The sequence below is a fragment of the Chlamydomonas reinhardtii genome, chromosome 9, assembly GCF_000002595.2.
Source record: "Chlamydomonas reinhardtii strain CC-503 cw92 mt+ chromosome 9, whole genome shotgun sequence".
Taxonomy (NCBI): domain Eukaryota; kingdom Viridiplantae; phylum Chlorophyta; class Chlorophyceae; order Chlamydomonadales; family Chlamydomonadaceae; genus Chlamydomonas; species Chlamydomonas reinhardtii.
Genome location: NC_057012.1, coordinates 4,019,980 through 4,043,467, shown reverse-complemented (window position 1 = coordinate 4,043,467; position 23,488 = coordinate 4,019,980). Strand labels below are relative to the sequence as shown.

Below are 23,488 nucleotides of genomic sequence, written 5' to 3'. Positions count from 1 at the left end.
TGCACTCTTGTAAAGGTATTAGAAATATTCGCGCTTTGCTTTTAGGCCATTTTGACTGGAAAGCATTTTCGCCGCTGCTGCCATCATTAGTCCAAGCCTGTCAAATGTTTCGTTCAGCAGCGCGATGCTCGTTGTTGTTGCATAGGCCAGCATTGCAATTGTTGAGCGGCGCTGCGGGCTCAGCGGTGGGCGGTGTCGGGCCGACCATCATCGGCAGCAGGTGCGCGTTCTGCAGGCGTTCTTTCTGGGTGCAATTGCGCGGCGCCTTCAAAACGCTCCTATACGCACAGCTGACGAGCTTCAGCATCATATGATTGACTTGGTTTTGGATATCCTCCGTGTGCAGTGCCACGCCTCTCGCGGGCTCGACCGGGAGACCCTCTAGCGCCCTGTCCGCGATTTGCGGTAACCTGCCTGCGGGGCTGGCGAACAACCTTTTGTCTCAGGCACGATGCTTTGCCCTCATTGGGATGGAAGGTAAGGGGCGTGTGACTCGAGCCGGCCGGTTTGCGCCACAATGACCCGTTGTGCGTGCTCCTTGCAGATGACGATGGTTTGTGAGCTGGCCAACACCATAACTGGGCATCAGGTGTGTGTATGTGTTTGTGCATATTCCCAGAACGGAGCCTCCCATGAGCCTTGGAAGTGGTGAGCGGCTACAAACCATCGCTGCCAGGGCGGAGACATGGGTGTCTCGCATGCTGGTGCGGAGCGAGCAGGAGAGCTGAGGCGCCAGGGGTGTGGAGTGAAAGCAGAGCTTCGGCGCAGCAGGGCTGGCAGAATACTGCGCAAGCATCACGACGGGCTCGGCTGGCCTTGGAGCCACAGGTAGAGCGTCAGGGAGCGCTTGCTGTAGTGGCTTGAGCTGGCCTCTTGTTCTGGCCATCATCTGGAGGATGACTGTTCATGGCCAGGAGCTTTGATGTACTGAGGTTAGATGGATGCATGATGGTAATGTGCAATCTTGAGGTTTGGGGTTTACCCGACCGCGTCAGGCACATGCCTTAGGGCTGTGCAGATTTGCAGGTGGCCCATCCAGGTGCCGTAGCTCAGGCCCGCACACAAAATTGTTAATGGGCCACAAGGTTTCAAGCCCGTCGACTCGGTTTTGGTAGGAGCATGGGGTCAGGGCTGCAGGATGCGGCGAGTGCGAGAGGCCTTGGATGCCTATCGCCTCGGATGCCCCCGGTCGGCTGAACAATGACGCGAGGTGGGCTGTAGCGGAGAACTGCGGTTTGGAAATCCCACTCTGACATTCATGTCATGGATATATACTGCACAAAGCAGCATGCACGCCATGAGGGGCGGTGTTGAGGAAAGGACTCGATGGAGGCAACAGAACAGAGCTCCCTTGCATGTGGTGGCAGGTAGGGGCAGGTACAGGCACGTTATGTTAATGACGAGTGTGGTGGGAACGAATGCGTACGTAGACCACAGCGGACGGCGGAGTGGGCGTGCGCGCTGGTGTACTGTGCTGTGCAATTTCGCGCTGGGATGCTGTGGAAATTTCCTGGGATGTGATGGTACTGATGTTGGGGCGTAAGGTTGGCGGTTGTGCGGGGTCGCACGGCGGGGGTACGGCGTCATGCACAACCATGGCGTCCAGTCCGTGTGGTGGGGATGGCGAGCTGCGTTCTTTCGTCTTGTAGCATACCTTGCGCGCCAGCCACACACTTCGCTGCCTTTCGCGTTACATTATTACAAATGCAGTCCCTTGCATCGCGCCCCTGCGTCCTCCGCGCGCAGCGCCCGTTCACCGCGAAGCGCAGCTCGGTCGTCCGCGTGCGTGCCGAGGCTTCCTCCTCGTCGCCTGTGCCCATCCCCGTCTGGCCTAAGGACACAGAGAGCGCTCGCGATGTGTTTGCTTTCGGCGGCAGCGCGCCCGAGGTGAGGCGCAAGGGGATTGGTATACGCAGACAACATACGCAGTGATGTCTGGGAGCTTTGGACGCCTAAGTCATAGACATATTTCATGCATCACATATCGCGGGGAAATCGGGCTGATCGCGGCCGGGTGATGGGAGTGCTTGCCGGCCACACACGGGCTGGCCGCTTGGAGCTGCCTACATCTTGCATTTGTATCATGTAAAAATCACACTGGTTTTGCGCGTAGACGCGTTTTGTGGTTACGACGAGCGATTGCATTTGTGGCACCCCCGCGTTCCTGGCTGTGCAAGCCTTGCTTTTTCACCTGCTATGGCCGGCGCAACAAACTGACGCTTATCATAATTTTACGCCGGTCAGCCAAGGCTTTCCCACTCCCACGGTCGAGGAGCGTGTGTGCGTGCGTGCACAGGCGTGCTGGGTGCATAGGGCAGCCCGTATGAGGGAAGTGAAGTCACCTATGTCCATGCACCCTGCTTCAACCCTTTGCTTCTGTGCCTCCCTGCCTTACAGCGTGTGAACGGCCGCGTGGCCATGATGGGCTTCGTTTCCATCCTGGGGCCCGAGCTGTCCAAGAAGCAGCCAGTGCTGGAGCAGGTCGGCGACGCCTGGTTTGGCATCCTGCTATTCTCCCTCACCATCACCTTCGCCTCCATCCTGCCCAAGCTGGTGTCGGGTGTCTCCCTGAAGGAGCTGCACTCCGTGGCCACCTCTGAGAACCTGAAGGGCGAGGGCCTGCAGCAGGCGCTGGCGCTCTTCGACACCAACGTGGAGCTGTGGGCCGGCCGCCTCGCCATGCTGGGCTTCGCGGGCCTGATCGCCCTGGAGACCATTAAGGGCGGCGAGGCTTTCTTCTAAACGACACACAAGTTCCGACAGGCTTGATTTTGCATTATAAGACTCTGCGACAGTGCTTGGTGGGAGGTCGGAGAGGGCGGGCAATGTGTACCGGTTGCGGGAAAGCGGAGGTTGTATGAAGCTCACCGGATCGCATCTGGGTCAGGTGTGGGAGGTCGAAAGAAGGCAGTGGGCAATGGTCCGTGATGGGGCAGCCCTTCGATGAGATGATTGCGTGTGACGCACGGGCGCCACACCAGTTTTGGGTTCGTGTAGATGGCGTGGCGATGGCTAATGCTAGGAGGTTGAGGTGGAATAGGGAGAGTGAGGACCGAACCGGCCTCACACGGTCTTTTGGGCCGTTGTGCATGAAAGGATACGGAGGAGGACGTGAACCGCACGCACCCAGGATGCTGTGGGTAAATCAGTAGTGCATGAGGAGGTAAGATGCAGGCATAGCGAGTGACGGTGCCCCAAGCGGGGTAAACAGGGTGGATGTGGCGGCTGTAAACGCTGAAGTGTCGTGGCCTTCTGCCGTCGCCAGTATGTACGGTGTCGGCACAGGATAGTATGAGCTGCGCGCCTGCGCCGCTGCAATGCTGCGTGATCGACAGTCGCGTATCGGCGGATGGCGTCCAGACAGAATGCGAATTCGGGACCGTACACCAGAGGTGCATATCAGTCGCTTGCATTCCTTTGGATCATTTTGTCCTCAAGCCCCTGCACACATACTCCAGCTCCATGGCTGCACTCCAGCACCTTGTGTCCCTCTTCGGTAATACGTCAATACTCAATGTAGTTCTGACGGCAAAACATGCCCACCATGCCCCAATCCACCAGGGTACACCATGATGGCCCAGTCGACGTCACGTAGAATCGCAATTCTGACAACCCCCTGCCTTCGGCAAACCCCATGACCTCTCCCTCCATGCAACACCCGCTCCACCCTCAGCCCTCGCCGCGGAGGCCAGCAGCGTTGCTCCTGCTCCATCGCACCAGCAAGCTCCTGCCGCGTCCGACACCGCCGCTGCTGCCTCCCCTCTGCCCACGCAGCATCATCTCGCTCAGAACAGCGCGCCGCCGGGCGAGCCGTTGGGTGCGGCCTGCTGCGGGCGCATGGGCTGCTGCGTGGGCGGCGCCTGCGGCTTGCCGAACAGGTCCATGCTCAGGTCCATGAGCGGGTCCGCCGGCTTCTTCAGGTTGTACCCAGCCACCTGGGGGATGCGCGGGGGCGAGCAGGCAAGGAGAGACAGGACAACAGGTTAGTGCGGCCGCGCTCCATACGGCATGTGTGGGTGACACGCTGCTTGACACGCCCCAAGTGCAATAAAGCGAGTGTCTCGAACAAGCATGTCCGGCTGGCAAAGCGCTCGACACGGGGCCAACATGTGGAAAAGGCAGGCGGTAATAGGAGCGGCGTCTCACCTGCTGAGTCACAACGGCCGCGCCACCAGTCGGCTGCGCCGGCCAGCCGCCGGCAGCGAAGGGGTTGTTACCCGCAGCCGGCGCAGGTGCGGCCGCGGCCGGCGCCCCGCCGAACGGGTTGCTGGGTGACGGGGCGCCGGGCGAACCGAAGGGGTTGGCGGGCGCCGCGGGCGGCGGTGCAGGGCCACCGGGCGAACCGAAGGGGTTGAAGCCACCAGGCGCCGCTGGCGCGGGCGAGGCTGCGGGCGCATACGGAGACGGCGCTGCGGGCGCCGGCGGCGCAGCCGCTGACACTGGCGCCGGCGGGTAGCCTCCCGCAGCGGGCGCAGCGGGCGCCGGCGGCATGTGCGGCGCAACGGTGGCGTGCGAAGTGGGGTTGGCAAACGGGTTGAAAGGTGCCGCCGCCGCCGCCGCCGCCGCGGGCGCCGGCGCGGGTGCCTGGGGCACCGGTGCAGGCGCCGGTGGGTGCGCCCCGAACGCGTTGCCAAACGCGGCCTCCCCATACTGCCCGGGTGCGGGCGCGGGGACGGGTGGCTGCTGCGGTGCCTGCGGAGCGGGCGCCCCCGGGTAGCCGGCTGCCGCTGCGGCCACGACGGGCGCCTGCGTGAAGGCACTGGCGCCGCCGTATGGGTAAGCGGGCGGCGGCGGCGCAGCCGCAGCGGGCGCCGCAGTGGGTGCGGGCGCGCCACCGAAGCTGGCAAACGGGTCGAAAGGCGCTGCTGCCGCCGGGGGTGCCCCTGGCGCGGATGGCGCCTGGGCGGCGAGCGCGTAAGGGTTCGGCGGCTGCGCGCCGGGGTAGGGCGGCACGCCGGGGGCGCCCGCCGCAGGTGATGCGACCGCAGCGGGGCCCTGGCCCGGAGCCGGCTGCGGCGGTGCGGGGTTGATGCTGAGCGAGTCGAAGCCAAGCAGGTCCACCACGGGCGCGGGCGGAGGCGGCTGCGGCGAGGTGGGCCCGCTAGGCGGGTCCTTGATGGGGCCGCCCACCACCAGGCGGGTGCCGCCTGCACCACGCAGGACACCCGACGGACACGGCGCACCGCTCAGTCTGCCTGCCTTGACAGACACGCCTGCCGGGTGCTGGTCCCGGTTGCAAAGGTTTCAACGCCCCATCCCTGTGCCAACCCAGCAGTTAGCAAGATATTCTTATCCCACTGCGGGAGCCCTGGCCTGTTACATTACAGTCCAGCAAGCACGCTGACTGCACTTAAGGCTGCGCCAGTCATGATTTGCTCACCCAGCGCCGCGGACGTGGCTGCTCCGGGGCCGGGCTGTCGAACCGCGGTGGCAGCGCGCGGCAGCGGCGCCTTAGCGGTATCCCCCGCGCTCTGCGTGCCCGTCGAGGCAAACCAATCAAGACAAAAGTTTAGCTGAAGGGCATTTGGATGGTAAGTCAGGGGCAACAGCAGCCGTCCTTCTTGAGCCATTCTGGGTACGTCCGAGCAGCGCGCATGCATTCACGAAACGCCCTCGTCCCTCTCACATTCCCGACGTACGACCCACGACGCCCTCCGAGCCCCGGGCCCTGACCAGCGTCCAACCATGACGTAGCATGAGCTCTCAAGCCCTGCATGCTGCCCTTTGCCCCCATTTCAACCACAAAGCATTGGGGCCGTTGCTGATGGCCCAGGTTTAGCGCACACCACCGCGCTGCTCCTGCTGCTCCCATCATTGCTTGCCGCCTGCTCACCCGCGGCGCGTCCTTAATGTAGTCCTCCAGCGTGGTCAGGAAGTCCGGCGGCAGCGGCTGCGGCCGGAACCAGGGACCGCGGCATGCAGGGTCAGCGGTACGAACTTCAGCAAGCGTAACCAAGCCGTTTGCAGCCTGACCATTGACCAGAGCAACCGCCTGGCCGCACGCAACAGCTTCAGCTCTTCATGATGTCCGCTGACGTGTCTACGTCACAAATGTCACTGCTGCTAAGGCCCAGCCCACACCCTGCAGCATTGCAACTACCCCCTGAGCCGCCTCAGCGGGCCCGACCGCTCCTCACCTGCACCGACGGGAACTGCACCGCGCCGCGCAGCGGCGGGATGCTGCCGATGGTGCCCACGAACGCGTTCAGGCGCTCGTTTATCACCAGGTTCTCCTTCACCAGCTCCACCCCCTTCACGGCATGTGGCGAGACGGGGCGGGGGCATGAGGTGTGCACAGCGAGTACGCGCATCGTAGGCCGCCGAGGCTACAAGACCGCAGCAGTTCCGCAAGACCGTCAGTCCGAAGCCCACCGGTTTGGGCTCGTCCTGACGCTGCCCACGCCTCAAACAACCGGCATGCCACACTACATCAGCCGTTCCGTTCCCGCCCTGCCTTGCACCCCTCGAGCCCGAGTGCATCACTTTTAGCACAGCGTCAGCTTGCTATTGTGACCTGGTGCGGCTGCCGTACCTTGAGCGCGTCCCCGCGGTCCATCTCGAAGAATTTGTCCACCAGGTTCAGCACGCCCTCGCACACCACCTTGTAGATGCTGCGCACCTCCTTCAGCACCTGTGCGCACGAGTGACACGACGTTTGCCAGTCAGCAGGCACGTGACCAAGGGACACTACTGCTCCCTCTTGCAGTGTGTGATAACCCTTACACGCCCATGTCCACGGCCCCTTCCCCCCAGTTTGGGCTGGTATTTACAGCCCCCCCCCCGCTTCACCACCGCAAACGCACCAGCGCGCACGCCAGCAGGCAGACCTCGTTGCTCTGCGCCGCACCCTCCGGCACGCAGCTGACCAGGCGGCTCAGCAGGCGCTGCACGCACGGCAGCTGATCTAGCAGCTCGGGGGTCGCGCAGGCCTTGAGCTTTGACTCGCGGTTCTCCAGGCCCTGGTCCTGCTCCGGGTCAAATTTCATGGTGCGGAACACGGCCAGGCGCTCGTCTAGGTAAAGGCTGTACACGCGGATCCAGGCCGAGTAGTCCCAGGTCTCCTTGGTGGTGTGATCCGCGAACGACTCCAGGCGCAGCAGGCGGTGGTGGCCGGTGCGCTCCGCGTAGCGCAGCAGCTCCTCCTGGAAGGAGGGGTCGGTCTCGCGCATAAGGCGGTGGAACACGATGAGGGTTTTGAGCGTGACCAGCCACGCCTTGGGGTTCTCCTCGAGCCGCTTCGCCAGGCCGTGGATGACGTAGTTGACCGACTGCCGTGGAGACGAGCCAACGCACGCAGTCTTCAGCGTGCGGACGTGCTTCTCCTTGGGCACGACCTCGTCCTGGAGAGTCGCTTTAATGATTGCGACGTCGAGAGCTGCGGACTCCTCGCCGCGCAGCTTCGCCATGCCAACCTCCATCTTGTCATTAATGATGGCTAACATGCTTTTCGTCTTATACTTCGCCTCCTGCTTTTGCATCGGATCCATTTTCGCCGGGCTTCTTAGGTAGCACGGCTCCAAGCCCTCCTAATGCCTACTATCTGTACCAAATGCGAAGAGGGCGGGCGGTTGCCCCGCACCCAGCCTCAGCGAGCTGCTGTTGAGGGGTGTTATCGAACGAAGACTTCGCGATCTCAAGCAGACGCGTATTCAGTTACTGAAAATGTATTGTATGTACACAAAAGTTCAAGCAGAAGAGACGCGGTCGTGAAGTCTGAACGCGTAGCTGCACGTAGCTCCCAGGCGCCTGTTGCCGTAGGTCGCGTGAGGTGCAGATATCACAAACGTGGCCTATACTTTGGAATACGACCCTTTACTGTTGGAACATGCACAACATGCTTGCCGAGTGTAACTGACGCCGCCCATCCCTGGTCACCCCGCCACCCACACGCACCCTCTACCCCCCCCCCCCCCAATACACGTGCGACCGCCTTCGACGCGCGCTTATTGCTCAGAAATGAGTTGCAGGGGTGCTTAGAGCTGTGCGTTAGAGCCGTTGGTGCAGAGTAGGCCTCGAGCGCCAAGACCAGCGCCCTCTCCCAGCAGCCCACGTGTTCGCTGAATGGGTGTGCGATGGCCGAGGGGACAGTGGTAAGTGAAGTCCCGTAGGGTGCAGCCCACGCGCTCGCTGAATGGGGCAATTTGTACTGGTATGGAGACACGTGTTCGACCGGTGCGGAGTTTTACCGAGCCGTCACACGGCCATGTACAGAATGCCGGGCGCTAGCTGCCATGTGCAGCTCGGGTGTCGACCGACGCCGGTGTCTCGCATCATCCGCCTCCTGCAGAACATGCAGCAAGTGCCGCGGCCTATGCGTGGTTGACACGCGCACACACCCACGGCTGACCCCAGGGCCCTGGCTTGACCCCGCTCGACCTCGCCTCTCCACGCCGGGCCAACTCGCTTGGGATGAACAAGCCAACGCGCAACGAGTCCACCATGGCAGGAATCCATCCGCCTATCCGTGAGATTACGGTATGCCCTTCTAACGAAGATGACCTGAAATTGCGTATTGGGCCCTTCATGGCTGGTTGCATAAGTACCCGACTGCGAATCTGCGACCCTCGACTCTGAGTGGTACGGCTGGGGGGGGGGGTAGCGTGCCGTACACGGGATAGTCTTGGGCGAGTCAGAGTTGTCCTATCACATATATAAAGGAGTTTGCAGAGGCGCGCGGCTGCCGTTGCCGCCGCCGCAGCAGCAGCCGGTGCAGGAGGTTCTGCCGGCAGCATAGCCGCCGCACAGCAGCGGTCTAGCGTGGCGGCGATGGCGGCTGCAGCGGGCCTGGCTAGCCTGGCGTCTGTGGCTCAGGGGCGCGTGAAGCTGGCCGCTGGCGGTGTCGCGCATCGATGCGGGGCTGGGTCTGGGCGGTGAGGGGGAGCACAAGGCAGGGTGAAGAGAGCGTGCTGCTAGGCGGCTTTCAGCCAGGCTGTTGCAGGCGAAGACGCGAAGTGGCCATGAACGTGTCGCAGTAATGATTCGCTGCTTTTGCTGTAAGGGATTGGGGTTTATTCTCCCTGCATTTCCATCTGAGCCAGCCAGCGCGGCACGCATCTTTACCAGACGGCGCCGCACGCATATCGCAACTGTCCGTTCCCAGCCGCGCCGCGCGCCAACAGCCAGCCACGCACGCTCGACTGCAGCCCGCAATCGCAGCGTCCCAGCCGTCCGCCCGCGCAATTACCCGCTCCCACTCGCGCAGCCACTACAACTCGCGTCAACTACCATGCTGTCCATGCACGTCCAGCCCTGGCAAGTACGCAGCTCCACACAAATCCTTCGCAGAACAGCAACCTCCGCAATCCACGGCACGCGTAAATGCGCTGTCGGTCGTATTCCATTGCCGCAACAGCAGCCAATTACACGATGTCCCACACCCCCTGCAATAGCGCGGGTGGCACTTGCACCAGCCACATCTTGTTCTGTGCGGTATCCACACCTGCATGCCCTTGTAACATGGCATAACAGTATATCACTCAGAGCCCCCGCCACCACTCAGTCCCAGAAATGATGAGCCCTCTCCCCAGCAGTCAGGGTTGCCCCTGCCAGCAGTCATCCGAATCCCACATGGCCACTTCTCCGCACGCCCCTCCGCGACCAGCGCTGCATGCATCCCGAAGCCAGCGGTTCCATTGACTGCCAGGCGCAAGAGCGGTTCCTTGTGTCGCGGCTTCCATACCAAAATCCACAGCCGCACCAGTGCTGCAGCGCACGAAATGCTCCGCGGGCGGCGTGGCGCCTTAGGCCTCGTGGCTGAGTGCCAAGTGACGCACGCGTAGTGTGTCGTATGCAGGCGCAAGCTGAAGCTGGGTTGCCTGCTTCACCGTGAGGGTCAGCAATGGCACTTCAGCCGCACCGTGCCGCCACCCCAGGCTCTGCGCAAGCAGCAGTCATACCTGGGGGGCAGGTGGCGCGGAGGCAGCGCCGCCAGGCGCATGCAGCGTGGCCGATGCCAACGCCCGCCACGCCGCCGGCCCACGCGCCAGCAGCGCGGAGAGCTAGGCAGCAGCATCTGACTGGCATCAGGCCTGAATGCTGCCCCAGCGGCACACGCGCCGTATGCCCATATTATTAATGCGCAGGATTAAGCGCAGTGACGTGCGAGGGGCCCTGCAGCGCACAAGCGGGGGCCCTGCAGCGCACAAGCCGGTTTGGAAGAAACCCCTGGCGCACTGCGGCCGGCAAGGCGGTCAGCGCCTCCCAGCATCGCACCACCGTACCGAGCATGATAAGCAAGTCCGGCAGTGCCACAAGAGACGATGTGACAGGGCATGGGAAGCAAGTAGCTGATACGGTAAGCTGAGTCCCGAGAAACAACCGGCCGCGCCACAAGAGCGCGGAAATCACGCTTCAGGCCACCCACCGCTAGCCCCACTGCACACGGCAGGACCGGTTTGCCCCAGAGCGGAAGTGCGTAGCACCATAGCCCTTGGGACCGTGGGACCGTGCACCCGCTGTGGGCGCAGGTAGCCCACACCCCGCCGTGCCCGCGAAGGGGTCCAGGACAGGACAGACGAAAACCGGCCAACGTCAAAACCGAGTGCTTGTTCTCTTGATATGTATTCTGTATGCCGTATGCATATGTTACCGACATGCGTGACAGGCCTCTTGTGTGCCTGTCGGAAGGAAAAAGTTCACAGACCTAGAAAGAATGCGCCTGAACAGTTTTCAACAGTGACGGTATAAAATAATGATCTATTCACAATTATAAACAGCACGAGTTTGCACGCGTTTCTGTCTGTGCGGAATTGGCGCTCAAGGGCCAGATTCTATGCAGGACGGCCCATAGCCTCAGGTTTAGGTTTAGGTAATCGCTGTTTCACTATAGTCCTTGATAAAAACTACCAGCCCCTCAATCATACACTGGGAGTGGGAGCCAGCCGCGCTCAATTATACACTACTGCAAACAAGCTCGTCTTCAATTCCTGTATTTAGAATGCTTTGTTCGGCGCCGAGACCACCTGCCGCCAGCTCAGGGGCTGGGTGATAAGACGCCAACAAGCGAGCTGAAACGCGACAGGCGGAATGACGCTGTGCCACCTGCTTTGCTGGCGCGGCAGCGGCAGCGACCTTCCCGCGGCACCGCGTGTTCCTGGGAGTGTCGCCGAGCGCCCGAGTGGTCCCGCTGCCGTCGTCACCACTAAGGCCCCTGCTGGCCCCACCAACTCCTGGCAGGACAGGAGTAACCCTGTGCATGAGGCCTCCCACGCCGATAAGCAGGATCAGGAGCTGCAGCAGACACAGACACAGGTTGCGGGGGAGCAGGAGGCGTGGGTGCCACGCCCGTCGGCGCTGCTAGGCGAGGCCTGGGGCGCAAGCGCGGGCCCGGGTGGTGCGGCGGGCCAGGGCCCCAGTGTCGTTGGACTGCAGCTGAGAGCGGTGAGCCGTGGGCCCTGGGCAAAAGGCGAAGGGCGGGTGGAGCGCTACGTGTGAAGGAGAACTGGAGTACAGCTCGTGTGCCGGGTAAAGGCGTGTCGTGTCCGGGGGAGTCCTGCGCCGTGTCTGGCGCAGCAGCCTACGGTACCTAGTATATCCTTATCCTCACCTGCGCATGCACAGCGCACCGCCCAGTTGCCGTCCCGGCCCCCGAAACCTTGACCACACTCTCCACTTGCCCTCAACTCACCCTTGGCCGCAGCTTATTCGTGAGGTGGTGCTGGGCGATTTCCTGGGGGCGGGCTACTCGGGCGGCAAGGTGTTTCGTGCAACGTGGCGTGGCAGCACCGTGGCGCTGAAACTCATGGTGGGTGGGACTGGCGTGGGTGCTTGGGCGCGTGTGCACAGGGGGGCGTTTTAAGTGTCGTGCTGTAGGGCTGGTGCCGCCGGTAACCGCCGAACGACGCGCCATGATGGCATACGGACATACGGTACATACGTACGGTACACATATACGGACCTGTGCTCTCCAATACACACTCACACACTCACACCCCTGCGCACATGACACATACATATACACACACTGCTGCCTCTATAGCTCCACCGCCATCCTTACCAGTGCTACCTACCAGGGCCCCTCTCATCCTCTCCTCACGCGGCACCTCTGCTCTCGCTGCACCCCTGTCCACCCCTGCCCACGCACCCCTGCCCACCCAGGTTTCCTCCGACCTGGACCAGCTGCGCCTGACCACACGCGAGGCGCTGCTGTCGCGCACGCTGTCGCACCCGCACCTGGTGCAGACGTACGCGCTCAGCATCTCGCAGCTCACGGCTGAGGACCTGGCGCCGGAGACGTACGCGCCGCCGCCCAGGGTGGCAGGCGCGGCGGGCGGGCGAGGCTATGGCGGCGGCTGCGGGGGCGACAGCTTCGGCCCGGGAGCGGGCATCAGCACAGCTGCAAATGCGGTGAGTGTGTGTGTGTGCGTGTGTACGTGATGCATGTTGGCGGCGGCAGTGCGGCACCGCCCGTGTTTGGTCGCAGCCTGACAACTCTTGTGTGGACGACGCTTGTGCTCCCCGCCCCGCAGCTTCTGGCGACGTCACTGCTGCAGACCATGTCACCCATGCTGGCCATGGCGGCTGAGGGCAGCGGGCGCGGCGGCGAGGTCGGCCCGGGCGCCATAATGACTGTTGGAGGCGGCCGCGCGGACGCCATCGCTGACCTGGACGAGCTGCCGTTCGGCGAGCCGCCCGCGCGACTGCAATGGGGTGCGGGCACCATGGCTAGCAGCGGCTCCCGACGTCGCGTCCCCAGTGGCCTCGGCCTGCACCAGCAGCAGCTCACGCCGCCGCAGAACCCGCTGCTGCTGGCGGCGCTGCGCGCGGGCGGCGGCAGCGGTGGCGGCGGCGGCGGCAGCAATGGCGGTGGCTTTGCGCGTGTGAGTGTCAGCAACGCGCTCACCGGCATTCCCGAACCGCTGGAGGGGGAGGCCGCGTCCGGCGACTGCCCGGGCGATGAAGCCAGCGTATCTGCCGCGGGGCAGGGCGGCTGCGAGGGCGGCCGCACCGCGGCTGCAGGGGTGACTGCGCCGCAGGAAGGCGGCGGCGGGACCATAAGCCTGGTCGGCACGCCGACAGGGGAGTCCGCGGCTGTGCCAGCATCAGGGCCGGGGGGATGGGCTGCCTACAACAGCCGCCGAAGCAGCAGCCACATCTGTGGCAGCAACCACAGTCGCAGCCGTAGCAGCCTCACCTCCACCCCGCGCGGCCAGCAGGTGCTGTCAGCGGCGGTGGCGCGTGTGGTCAGCGAGTCGCCGTCGGCAGGGCCCGCCAACCGCCGAATGTCCACGTCAGCTCTGGGGGCGGCGACAGCGACGCAGGGCCGAGTTGCCGGCTGCAGCGACAATGGTGAGTACAGCGGCGCAGGCGCGGCCCTCGCGGCGGCGTCCGGCCCGGGTGGCGCCAGTTACAGCAGCACCCGGCGGATGCGAGGCCCCCGCCGGGTGCCCAGCCTAGGGGCGCCATTGACCTCTGCCTCCAGTGCGCCGGCGCCTACGTTGGCGGAGGCGGGGCCGCAATCGGTCCCCGCGGGAGCAGGCATCTTCCCATCTGCCTTCTCCACAGTCGCTGCCGGCCCTGGCCGCTGCTCTGACCTGCGTGGCAGCGGCAGCTTTCTGAACGCGACATCCTCGTCGGCCATGACGCCGGCGCCGGCAGCTGTGGCTCTCAGCAGCCGGGCTGGGAGCGGCGGCCTGCCGCATCGGCACGGCAGTGGTGGCCGCTGCGCGTCGCTCTCACGCCTGAGCCAGCCAAGCGCTCCCGCAGCTAGCACAAACGGTGTCAGGGTCAGTCACTTGATGGGCGCAGCCAACGGCGTAAGCTTTCGGCACCGAGGCAGCGGCAACCTCCGTACGGTGCTGGAGCGTGCGGCTTCGCAACGGGCGTTTCGAGGTGCCGATGTGGGCGCCAGCAGTGGACGCGATGGCACCACTGCGCCTGACAACTCGCCGTTGACCTGCATCGTTGCAGCCAGCAATGCGCCAGTGGCGCCGTCACCAATGCTCGTGACCGCTGACTTGCAGAGCACCTGCCTGTCTGTCGAGCCGCCGTCTCGTCAGGACGCAGCGCTGAGATGCGCTGCGGGCGTTGACGTCGACAAGAGCGCCGCCACCAACCCCGGCGCTGCTGGGTCCGCGGAGCTTCTCACTTCTGTAGGGGACGCTGAGGTGATTGCCGCCGGCACAGATGTGCCCAACACCGGCACCGGCGCGGGCCATCACGCCGCAGGTGGTGCCATCTGCACGCCATCGGCGCACCAGCCGCTGCTGCACTCCACTGCCACGATCACAAGCACCACAGATGACGAGCTCTTCCCTCTGACGCTGCGCGAGTTAGCCGCGGACAACCTGCCGGCGGCGGTTGTGTCAGGCAGTGGCAGGGTGTGCGCCAGCGCCTGCAGCGGCAGCACCTGCGGCGGCACCCTGGTGGACGCGGCGTTGGAGCCACCCAGACGCCAGCGGCGCAGCGGCGCCGGCGCCGGTACCGGTGGCGTCGGTGCCGCCGGGCTGGCGTCGGCACGGCCACCGCGGTCACATTCGTCGCCTGACGGTAGACACGTCGGCGCCGGCGCAGGCTCAGACTTGCGGGGCGAAGAGCTGTGCCCGACGGCTGTGACTTCATTCACTGCTGAGGCAGCCACGGGGGCACAGGACGCACGGCAGCACCAGCTAGACCCAAGCCCGGCAGCCCTGAAGTCTGGAAAGCAGGATCCAGATCTCGGTGGGGGCATTGCGAGGGATGGCGGCGTGGAGCTGGCGGTACCGGGCAACGAGGTGAACCGTCTTCAGGCCAGGAGCGAGCCTGTTGCAGGCGTCAGTCTTTTGTCCCGGAAGCTAGCCGACTTTGCGACCTCCGCCTCCCCGCCCTCATCCCCATCCCGGTCGCTGCCGCCGCCGCACCCGCCGCCGCCGGCCTCCGCGCCGGCCTGCTCCCAGCGGCACCCCGAGGTTAGCGGCGGCAGTGTCGGAGCGGGCGCCGGCTCCGGCACCGCACCCGGCGCCGGCGGGCTACACGTGCTGCACTGGCAACAGCCGTTGGTGACACCGTTCTACAAGCGACCCTCGATGCCGCAACACCACGGGAGCCTGTCTCGTGGGGGCACGCAGGATTCGGCGCTGCTTAACTCGCACGCCCACAACCACAACATGCACAATAACATGGCGTCGGGTTGGCCGCCTCTGACGGGCCTTGGCGGCGGCGGCATGCCCAGTCTGCCGACGGGCGGCGGCCTCGGTCATGGCACGGCGTCGCAGGTGCTGATGGACATTGATGCTGCGGCGGCGCCAGGTGGTGGTGGCGGCGGAATGGGCGGCGGCGGCGGCGGCGTGGCTGGACCCAACAGCAGCATGGTCCTTTTCTCCGAGACGCGTATTTTCCTGTCGCCACAGCTCCCACCACTGCCACCGCCCCAGGTAATCGGGCAACAGGCAACTACCGTACGCCCTTGCTTGCCCATGGCACGCGCTAGCGCACCTTTTGATCTGCCTCTCCTGCCACGCAACGCTTGCTTTGCCTTGTCATCTCGTCTATTTTGCTCCATGCATCAGTGGCTCAGCTGACTACATGTCTCACCCTATTTGTACTTGTGATTCAGCCACCCCGTCTTGCATGGACGGCTACGCACCCACTGTCACGTGCAGGCTGACCCCGAGATTGTTCGCTTCTTGACGGAGCTGGTTCACCTCGGTGCGGCGCCGGGGCGCTACCTGACGGCGGTGATCATGGAGCTGTGCGACCGCGGCACGATGCTGGCGTACATCAACAACCAGCAGGCTGCCAAGGTGGCGCGGCAGGAAAGGCTGTCGCAGCAGCAACAGGTGCAGGGAAGCAGCGGCAAGGCGGCCGGCGCAAACCCCTCAGGGCTGTGTGCCTCGAGCCCCTTCACGCAGCCGCTGCAGCAGGCCTCTACAAGCGTGACCGCGGCGGAGGCGGAGGCGCTGGTGGTTTTGCGGCGGGGCATGCTGTTGCCACCTCCTTCCAACTCAGCGGTCTCGGTCGATCCGCTACCTGCACAGCAGGAGGAGCCGGGACCAAACTCAGGGGGCTCCGCCACTGGCGCCGACGATTCTGCGGTACGCATACCGACCGCCCTGTCGGCTGCCTCTGGCGTGACGTCGCCCGGGCCGGCCCGGTCGCCAGGACCAGGGGGCGGCTCCGCGCAATTACAGAAGCTGCGGCGCCAGGGCGCAGCCGGGTCGGGCGGGGGCATGAGCGTGGAGGGTTTGGAGCAGCTTCAGAACGCGCTAGAGGTGGCCCAGGTGCGTAGGTGTCAGCCGTGTGGGTGCATGTGGCCTGAGTGCAAGCTCGGCGGGTCACCTGCCCTTGTAACGCCTTCCGCCGCCACCACATCGCGAGCGCCGCACTGCATCACATACACCGTCTTTGCGCTTATGTTTCCTTGTGCTCTATCAGCACACCACAAGACCACCACGTCACCGCATTATGGCTTGTGTGTCGCGCCCGCGCAGGCGCTCGCGCACCTGCACACACTGGACTTGGTACACGGTGACCTCAAGCCAGCCAACGTGCTGCTGCGCGCCTCAGCGCCGCTAGCGCTGGGCGGCGGCGCCTGGGGCCCGGGCGACCTGGGCCTCGCCTTTGGCTTGGGCACCGCCACCATTGTCAGCGACGTTGCAGACGGCTCGGGCGGCTCGAATGCGCTGCCGCCGCTGCCGGCGCGCGGCTATATCGTCAAGGTGGCGGATTTCGGGTGAGCCTTGCTTACGTGTGTGCGTGTGTGCACGTGTGCGTATGCTTGCATGTTGTTGTGCTTGCGATTACGTGTGCGTGCGCTCGCGATTTGTTGTGCAATCAAAGTCGCTGATGACTAGCACCGATTTGCATCATTACGGCGTTATCCAAATGCGGGCTCTGTTGCCTGCCTGTTTGCGCTGCGCGCCAGGCTCACAAGCCCCGTCGCCTCCGCCGACGGCCTGCCCAAGTCCACAAACGGCAGCGGCTGGGGCGCGCTGCCGTACCTAGCTCCAGAGGTGGTGACCGCCGGCCGGCACGGCAAGCCCGCCGACGTGTACAGCTACGGCGCCCTGCTGTGGCACATGTGCTCGGGCGTGCCGCCGCACTCGCAGCTGCACCCCGCCCAGATCCTGGTGGGGCTGGCGGGCGGGGAGCTGCAGCTGGAGTGGCCGGCAGACGCGGAGCCCACGCTGCGCAAGATCGGCGCCGCCTGCCTGCAGCACGACCCCGCGGCGCGGCCGTCGTTCGAGGCGATTGTTGCTGCGCTGCTGAAAGCTGTCAAGCGGACCACAGCGCGGCTGCTGCGAGCGAGCGCCCCCAGCAGCACCGTGGCAGCGGGTGCAATCGGCAGCGGCAGCGGTGGCGGCGCTGACGTGCGCCGCAGCACAGCCAACGCGCCGCCGCGGCCCGCGCAGATGCCCATGCCACTGCTAGGCGGCTTGGCGCAGATGCGGCGGCAGCTGTAGAAGGCGGACGCCGACTGTCCAGAGCGCTCGGACAGCAGCCCCACACGCGCTCGGATGGTGTCCGTGGTCCCCTACGTGTGTGTGTGGGGGTTCTGGGCGCTGGCGGTGAGGACGCAGTGGGCACCGGGCCCATCATGTCAGCACTTGATTGCGACTCCGAGCTGACATGAACTGGCCAGTCGTGCTTATCGTATTCGCCGCGTCGTGAGGGACCCATCCAGAACGGATACGAATCCGCCCCGGTGTTGGCACGCACTACCGTTCGCGTCATTCAATCGAGGCTGGGAACATGCTTTAGCATTCACCTGTAGCGCAACAGATGCCTCCCTTGTCTGGGTCTCTGGTGCCAGCGAATGAGGCTGCACAGATTGCTATGGGCTCATCCCGCCGTCGCACAGCCTTGAGTGCCCCTCGTACTGGGGCCGTGTTAAAGCGTGGAACTGAGCCTGAGCCATTCATCTACATATGCATGTTGCTCCCGCTGCGTTTTTCTGTGACCCTTTTATTCTGTATGTACATCATGTACATCGAAGCCACGTGGAGTTGTGTTGCTGTTGTTTGCCCCGGGGATTCTGATGGGGAGACGCTTGCGGTGACATGGAAGCAAAAGTTGTTTTCTTTGGCTGGAGAGGTTGCACCAGTTGGGGCGATTACTTTTGCCACTTCAGGCGGAACTGATGGTACTAAATGCAAGATATCTTGCCGAAACGTGGCGAATCCGGTGCTGCGAGCAAACGGCAGATGCGCTACGACAGCTGTGACTGAGGTGCTTCGCTTTGACGCTCCGAGGTCTGGTGGCTACTCTTTGTTAGTAGTGCAAGTGCCGGTATGTGTTGGGGGTGCCCAGACGGTATGCAGATAGTCACCGCGTCGCGGTTCAAGCCGTCTGGCGTGTGTCATGATTACAATGCATGGGGGCAGGATGGTGGTGGCGAAGAGCCCGGGTAAGGACGATATGGCCAGAATTGGTGCGAAACTATTCGCCTTGCAGCTGCATCACTAGCACCATGAGGGAGGTGTACGCGACGCGCTGCGTTGGCGAGAGGGCTTGTGGGAGGTCCCTGTAACGGCGCTTGGCAGAATGGTTAGTGCGTTGGTGGCGGTGGGGCGGCCTACCTGGATGCGCCAGGATCGGGAGTGCGAGGGGCCCCAGAGCAGGGCGGCTTTGCAGGATAGCAAGGCGGCACCCCGCCGTCTATGGTATAGCAAGTAGCGTGTCTGTGCTACTCATTTCCACGAACGGCACCGTACGCCGAAGAACACATACGTGTAGCAATAATTGTTTTTAGCAAACATGCACTCGAACACTGCCGCGGTTACCAATAGCATTCTTGAGAGTGGGGCTGCGTTTGCGGCCGAAGAGATGGCCTGAAATCTGTGGGGTTATACTCATGAGTCCGGCATTGGGTGATATCGTTGTGGACGGTGGGGAGGACGGGCAGCTTTGCGCGCCTTGTTGGGCAGGCGGCGCGCCAATGCCGGCATGGCTGGCTGTGCTGAGCAGTCACATGCAGCAAAGCTGGGGCCGGAGGAAATGGTAGAAGTTGCGGGTGCTGATGCGTGTCTCTGTGTATGTACGCAGAGTCGGAGATCGACCGTGAGAAGCAGGGGAGTTGGAATTAGTACCTTGGCGGCTGATGGCAGGTGTGGTCTGCCGAGCGCACTGGGCGGCACCCAAATGGTGCCGCAGTGGACGGCACAAATGATTGATGACTGTGTGCGTTGCTCTGTTGTACGGCGGGGAGCTTGACCGACAGCCGCTGTCTGAGGACTGCAAGCGGTCCCGCTATTGGCCGCTATTTGCGTGGAAGCATGCAGGCTGGCCGCCGTATCACTGCGCGATTCACGCTGGCGACATTTGCTGAGTGGTTAGGAATGTAGTTGCTATCCTGAGGCCGTGACAGCTGTACCAGGTGCAGGGCACGCCACATTGTCTATGATAAGTAGGGGGAATGCCTGTATTGCACACAACGCACAAGGCGTCCAACAGCATTCACACACACGACCGCAGCCAGCGGTATGTATCTGTATTCTGAATATCCTCTGACTCTGACAGAATCGTCGCTGGGTGCTTGCAGATGATGCTAGTGCCCTTGTAATCTGTGGTAACCGGCTTTGACCAGCAGTCCAGCACGTTCCGGATCAAACGCCACTCGTCTAGGGTGAATTTGGCCAACGGCACTGGTGCAGCCGTGGCCGTGTGCTGCAGCAGGCGCTTCAACACTTTTACAGTATAGTACGCTGCTGCTGTTTTAGGTGTGCGGAGTCTGTGCCAAGTATATTTGCCTCCTTGTGGGCTGGGTCCACACCACATCGTCGGCCTAATGCCGATGATTTCGATTCTACCTCCCACAGCTCCCAGACATAGCCTCGCTTTCAGTACCAGTCTGCACCGCCCCCTGACTAAGTCCCATACACACTCCGGGTCTCCGGCCTAGCCGCGACCAGCAAGCCTAAGACAAGAGCACGTGCGCTGATGCCCGCGGCCGCTACGCACGTGCTGGTGCCAGGACTTGCCCGACGCAAAGAATCCCCGGGGAAAGCTGCCGCATGCACGCGTTGGTAATTGCCCCGCGGACCATGACCACCAACACTACGGTATATCACACCCACCTCCTGATGCCAGTACCCATATTATCGACGATGCTTAACAATGCGAAGCTATATGAGGCGCGATCGTGTGATTCCTGCCCTACGGCCCCCGACGTAAATGTCTACCCTGTTGAAGCCAGGTGCCAGTCTCATGGAATGCCTTCCCGGCTCATTTTGCAAGACACCCGCCCCTGACTCGCCACGACCACACACGGCCAAGAGTCCGCACCAACGCACTGTGACCTTCGCCCTCAAACATAATGCGCCCCTGCCCGTTGCAGCTGGAGGCGCAGGGCTGTTGTGCTCACCATTTTGCACCGGCGCCACTGCTGCTACTGCTGCTGCGGCTACTTCTGCTGTCGCTGCTGCTACTGCCAGTGCTGCCACTGCCGCCGGGCGTGCCGGTGCCTGTGCAAACCGGTACATACAGCCGCCGTCGCGCCAGGCCCGCCACAAACTCCTTTGCGGTTAGGCTCTTGCTGGGGGCAGTCGCTGTGCCCACGCCGCCGCTCTTCCGCCCCACCTGCAACGCCACAAAAAATAGATAAACCTTCATCCTGGGACAGCTCCAACTAACGCCCAACTAACGCCCAACTTAGCCCATGAGCCCAGCTACCGAGCTCTAGAAGTTGGGACAAGATATGGGCATGCGGCGTTGCCATGCTGTCACGCGGAGAACAAAGCAGAGTAATGGTGGGGGGGTGGGGGGTGGGGGTGGGGGGGGCGGGAAGCGAGGTCGGCGTCGCCGAGCTGGCACCTCCCGCCAAAGTTCGCAACTGTGCATTTCTGCATATATCAACGATATGCATGGATACGTCTCCTCGTCATCTACGTGGAAGCTTTCGTGTTTGTGATCGGTCGAGTTGGCTTTCATGTGCATGTTCTAGTGCTTTCAGACAGCCTTATCTGTGCTACCTGTGAATTGCGATGTAGGTTATCGCTACACGCATTTTCGCGCCTGACAATGAAGCGCAGTTATTGGCCTCGTTCATACGCTGCACTCGCTCTCGCGCCCTGGGACCAAGATCACGTATAGAGGAAGCTATGATCATTCGGCTATGTCAATGCGTTGGGCCGAAATCGCGCTGTACGCGACGACGCACAGGATGCGTCACACTTTCCAGAGGACCCGTAGATAGCTGGGCATCATCCCACATGTAACCTCTATTCGCATCATCGTTGCCACGCCGCAAGGTGCTGGCCGGGCCCGACTTCCCGGCCTCCCCTCCGACTGCGTCGCCCTGCCGCCACGCGATGGCGGCTTTGGACTGCTGCCGGTGGTGGAACACGTGCGCGCCCGGCACGCTGTGTTGGCTGTGCGCTGGCTGCAGCACATGCACGGCTCTGCGGCCGGCACCTACGTACCGCCGTGGACAGCCGCCGCCACCGCCCTGGTGCAGCAGCTACACACGGCCGCCCACCCCCTCTGCGTCCTGACGATGCAGCGGGCGGCCGGCGGTGTCGGACCCGCTGCCGATGGCTGTGCAATCTTCGGCCAGCCGGTGGCGGCAACCTGCCCGGCCCTCGTGCGCCTCCTGGGTGCCCTCAGCTACCTGCCTCCGGTCACCATCCTACGCCCGGCTGTGCTGGTGCCCGGGCCCTGGTGCTTTGCACTTCCGCTCTGGGGCAATCCTGTCTTGCCGTGTGCGGCGGGGCTTCAGGCGGGTGGCTTGGAACGTGACTTCCCGGCTCTCATGGCGCTGCCGGGTCTGCTCACGCTCGGCACGGCAGTGCGGTGCTGGGAGGCGCTGGCCGCGGTGCGCCAGCTGGTGGCTTCCAAGCCGGCTGGTGCGCTGGGGCCGCGCCTCGCGCGTCGCTGCACTATGCAGTACAAGCGGTCCGTCCTGCGCCCCATCCTGCGCATTGCGGATATGGCGCGCGTGCCGCCGGAGCTGCAGTCCGGCCCGGATGCTGCTGCCCAATTCTCCGCGCTGCTGGCCCGTGTACCGGCGGCGTGGAGGGTGGCGGCGTCGGCCACCTTGCATGCGCCTGGCGGCGCGGCCTCCGCGCCTCCTGCCCCCCAGGTATGGCTGCTGCTTGCGCAGAGCCTGGGGTGGCGGCATGGCGCGGCTGACGTGCCCTTGCTGACCCTTACGGTGAAGCAGGCAACCCAGCTTCAACTTGCGCCTGCGTACGACGCACTCCGCGTGCGTCACTTGGCCTTCATCCAAGAGGCCTACAGCGGCGCCGCGCCGCCAGCGGAAGCGATTCATGCGCTGCGGGCGGCCCTGGCGCGGCTGTGGGCTTTGGTGTGGGAGCCGCGACACAAGGAACCGCTCTGGCGTCTGGCAGTCAATGGGTTCACGGGCTTTGGGATGCTTGCGGCGTGGGCCGCAGATGGACGCGTGGAGAAATGCCCTTGTGGGACTCAGATGACTGCTGGGGCTAGGGTTCATCACTTCTGGGACTGTGTGGTGGCGGAGGCTCTGCGTGATGTGATGCGGGAGCATGCGAATGTGGACATCACACGGAACCAGTTGTGGTTAGTACAGGCGCCACCAGGGCTATCGCAGGCGGTGTGGGACATCGTGTGCTTGGCTGCTGTGGCGGCCCTGGAATACGGCCGACAGCGCCTTTACGCTTGCCGTGATGCTGCAGACCGGACTGCGGAGGTTGCTGTTGTGCGAAGGATCGGTGTGGAGGTGATTGCGGACTTCTGGTCACGGCTAGCTGCGTTTGTGAGTCTGCGTCGGCCTCCGCGCCGCTGGGACCTTGTCCCGCACCAGCACCCATTCCTAGCGTCAGATGATGTTGGAGGGGTTATCTTGGTAGGGCCAACAGCGGACTCGCCACCGGCCTCACCCTAGCTTGTCAGCTTAGGGACTCGCAATAAGAGGTAGTCTTATGACGCCGACCCACGGCTTAGGTGAGCAGCGCTAGCGTTTGCGGTGAGCCGGGCCTGGGGTTCCTCCCCTCTCCGGAGGCGAGGAGCATGGGGGTCATTCGGGGATCTCTCCTCGGGTGAGCGTGCGTGTCTCGTACGTTTTTGGGGCCCTGGCTAGTCCACGGCTGTCGTCCCACATGTAACCTCTATCAGCTAACCGGCCGTAGCCGCGCCGGCCGTAGCCGCGCCTGCCCCGCCCAACACAGTTGCTATGGCGCATGGCTTGCGCGTAGTCTCGCACTCGCGCACGCTGGGTGTGGTCTTCTACGACCTCCCATTTGGCACGGCTGCAGCCCAGGGGGCTCCTTCCCTCTCCCCTGCCATTGGCACCCTGGGGACGCTCTGCGGCCTCCCCCTAACTGCCTTTGGCCGTGGCTTCTGTGCCTCCTCCTACGCCGTCAGCCGTGTGCTCTACCATATGGAGTTTGCGGGTCTGCCGCCGCAGACGGTTTTGGCAGACTTCCTCAAAACGCTTGTGCGGTTTGTGGACCGCCGCATCATCGTTGCCACGCCGCAAGGTGCTGGCCGGGCCCGACTTCCCGGCCTCCCCTCCGACTGCGTCGCCCTGCCGCCACGCGATGGCGGCTTTGGACTGCTGCCGGTGGTGGAACACGTGCACGCCCGACACGCTGTG

At 63.7% G+C, this 23,488-nt stretch overlaps 6 protein-coding genes across 7 annotated transcripts; 4 read left to right on the top strand and 2 right to left on the bottom strand.

Moving 5' to 3' along the window:
• The first annotated feature begins 22 nt into the window (after positions 1–22).
• Positions 23–1,618, top strand: CHLRE_09g393210v5 (uncharacterized protein). Its single transcript, XM_043065671.1, has 3 exons — positions 23–220; positions 347–477; positions 545–1,618. The coding sequence occupies exons 1-3, from the start codon at positions 105–107 to the stop codon at positions 559–561; spliced, it is 264 nt and encodes an 87-aa protein (XP_042921204.1). The 5' UTR covers positions 23–104; the 3' UTR covers positions 562–1,618.
• Positions 1,619–1,669: 51 nt separating this feature from the next.
• On the top strand, positions 1,670–3,243 carry CHLRE_09g393173v5 (uncharacterized protein). The gene is made up of 2 exons (XM_001694699.2): positions 1,670–1,887; positions 2,398–3,243. Exons 1-2 carry the CDS (start codon positions 1,705–1,707, stop codon positions 2,740–2,742), a joined length of 528 nt encoding a protein of 175 aa, XP_001694751.1. The 5' UTR covers positions 1,670–1,704; the 3' UTR covers positions 2,743–3,243.
• A 74-nt stretch (positions 3,244–3,317) lies between these two features.
• On the bottom strand, positions 3,318–7,812 carry CHLRE_09g393136v5 (uncharacterized protein). Its single transcript, XM_043065670.1, has 7 exons — positions 6,804–7,812; positions 6,533–6,631; positions 6,138–6,251; positions 5,834–5,890; positions 5,381–5,471; positions 4,147–5,147; positions 3,318–3,935 (listed from the first exon to the last, which is right to left on the bottom strand). Exons 1-7 carry the CDS (start codon positions 7,485–7,487, stop codon positions 3,786–3,788), a joined length of 2,196 nt encoding a protein of 731 aa, XP_042921203.1. The 5' UTR covers positions 7,488–7,812; the 3' UTR covers positions 3,318–3,785.
• Positions 7,813–9,020: 1,208 nt separating this feature from the next.
• CHLRE_09g393099v5 (uncharacterized protein) lies at positions 9,021–10,802 on the bottom strand. Of its 2 annotated transcripts, XM_043065668.1 has the most exons (3): positions 10,364–10,802; positions 9,897–10,132; positions 9,021–9,815 (listed from the first exon to the last, which is right to left on the bottom strand). In XM_043065668.1, the coding sequence occupies exons 1-2, from the start codon at positions 10,422–10,424 to the stop codon at positions 10,023–10,025; spliced, it is 171 nt and encodes a 56-aa protein (XP_042921202.1). In that variant the 5' UTR covers positions 10,425–10,802; the 3' UTR covers positions 9,021–9,815; positions 9,897–10,022. The 2 variants fall into 2 exon arrangements, with proteins under 2 accessions (XP_042921202.1, XP_042921201.1); XM_043065667.1 differs by having other exon boundaries at positions 9,021–10,132.
• Positions 10,803–10,932: 130 nt separating this feature from the next.
• On the top strand, positions 10,933–19,489 carry CHLRE_09g393062v5 (uncharacterized protein). The gene is made up of 7 exons (XM_043065666.1): positions 10,933–11,379; positions 11,639–11,743; positions 12,097–12,345; positions 12,468–15,350; positions 15,579–16,196; positions 16,407–16,648; positions 16,841–19,489. Exons 1-7 carry the CDS (start codon positions 11,026–11,028, stop codon positions 17,376–17,378), a joined length of 4,989 nt encoding a protein of 1,662 aa, XP_042921200.1. The 5' UTR covers positions 10,933–11,025; the 3' UTR covers positions 17,379–19,489.
• A 1,293-nt stretch (positions 19,490–20,782) lies between these two features.
• On the top strand, positions 20,783–23,009 carry CHLRE_09g393025v5 (uncharacterized protein). Its single transcript, XM_043065664.1, has 4 exons — positions 20,783–21,259; positions 21,520–21,994; positions 22,076–22,245; positions 22,343–23,009. Exons 1-4 carry the CDS (start codon positions 21,225–21,227, stop codon positions 22,344–22,346), a joined length of 684 nt encoding a protein of 227 aa, XP_042921199.1. The 5' UTR covers positions 20,783–21,224; the 3' UTR covers positions 22,347–23,009.
• The last annotated feature ends 479 nt before the right edge of the window (positions 23,010–23,488 follow it).

Excerpts from the sequence above, each read along its gene's own strand:
- CHLRE_09g393025v5 (XM_043065664.1), top strand. The coding sequence starts at position 21,225 with ATGGCGGCTTTGGACTGCTGCCGGTGGTGGAACAC. Across the intron at positions 21,260-21,519 it reads TGCTGCCGGTGGTGGAACAC|CTACCTGCCTCCGGTCACCA; the intron begins GTGCGCGCCCGG and ends GGGTGCCCTCAG. Across the intron at positions 21,995-22,075 it reads CCGCGCCTCCTGCCCCCCAG|GCAACCCAGCTTCAACTTGC; the intron begins GTATGGCTGCTG and ends ACGGTGAAGCAG.
- CHLRE_09g393173v5 (XM_001694699.2), top strand. The coding sequence starts at position 1,705 with ATGCAGTCCCTTGCATCGCGCCCCTGCGTCCTCCGCGCGCAGCGCCCG. Across the intron at positions 1,888-2,397 it reads TCGGCGGCAGCGCGCCCGAG|CGTGTGAACGGCCGCGTGGC; the intron begins GTGAGGCGCAAG and ends CCTGCCTTACAG.
- CHLRE_09g393062v5 (XM_043065666.1), top strand. The coding sequence starts at position 11,026 with ATGACGCTGTGCCACCTGCTTTGCTGGCGCGGCAGCGGCAGCGACCTT. Across the intron at positions 11,380-11,638 it reads TTGGACTGCAGCTGAGAGCG|CTTATTCGTGAGGTGGTGCT; the intron begins GTGAGCCGTGGG and ends CCTTGGCCGCAG. Across the intron at positions 11,744-12,096 it reads CCGTGGCGCTGAAACTCATG|GTTTCCTCCGACCTGGACCA; the intron begins GTGGGTGGGACT and ends CTGCCCACCCAG.
- CHLRE_09g393210v5 (XM_043065671.1), top strand. The coding sequence starts at position 105 with ATGTTTCGTTCAGCAGCGCGATGCTCGTTGTTGTTGCATAGGCCAGCA. Across the intron at positions 221-346 it reads CCGACCATCATCGGCAGCAG|TGCCACGCCTCTCGCGGGCT; the intron begins GTGCGCGTTCTG and ends CTCCGTGTGCAG.
- CHLRE_09g393136v5 (XM_043065670.1), bottom strand. The coding sequence starts at position 7,487 with ATGGATCCGATGCAAAAGCAGGAGGCGAAGTATAAGACGAAAAGCATG. Across the intron at positions 5,472-5,833 it reads ACATTAAGGACGCGCCGCGG|AGCGCGGGGGATACCGCTAA; the intron begins GTGAGCAGGCGG and ends ACGGGCACGCAG. Across the intron at positions 5,148-5,380 it reads AGCCACGTCCGCGGCGCTGG|GCGGCACCCGCCTGGTGGTG; the intron begins GTGAGCAAATCA and ends TGCGTGGTGCAG.
- CHLRE_09g393099v5 (XM_043065667.1), bottom strand. The coding sequence starts at position 10,424 with ATGGTGCTACGCACTTCCGCTCTGGGGCAAACCGGTCCTGCCGTGTGC. Across the intron at positions 10,133-10,363 it reads CGTGTGCAGTGGGGCTAGCG|GGCCCCCGCTTGTGCGCTGC; the intron begins GTGGGTGGCCTG and ends TGTGCGCTGCAG.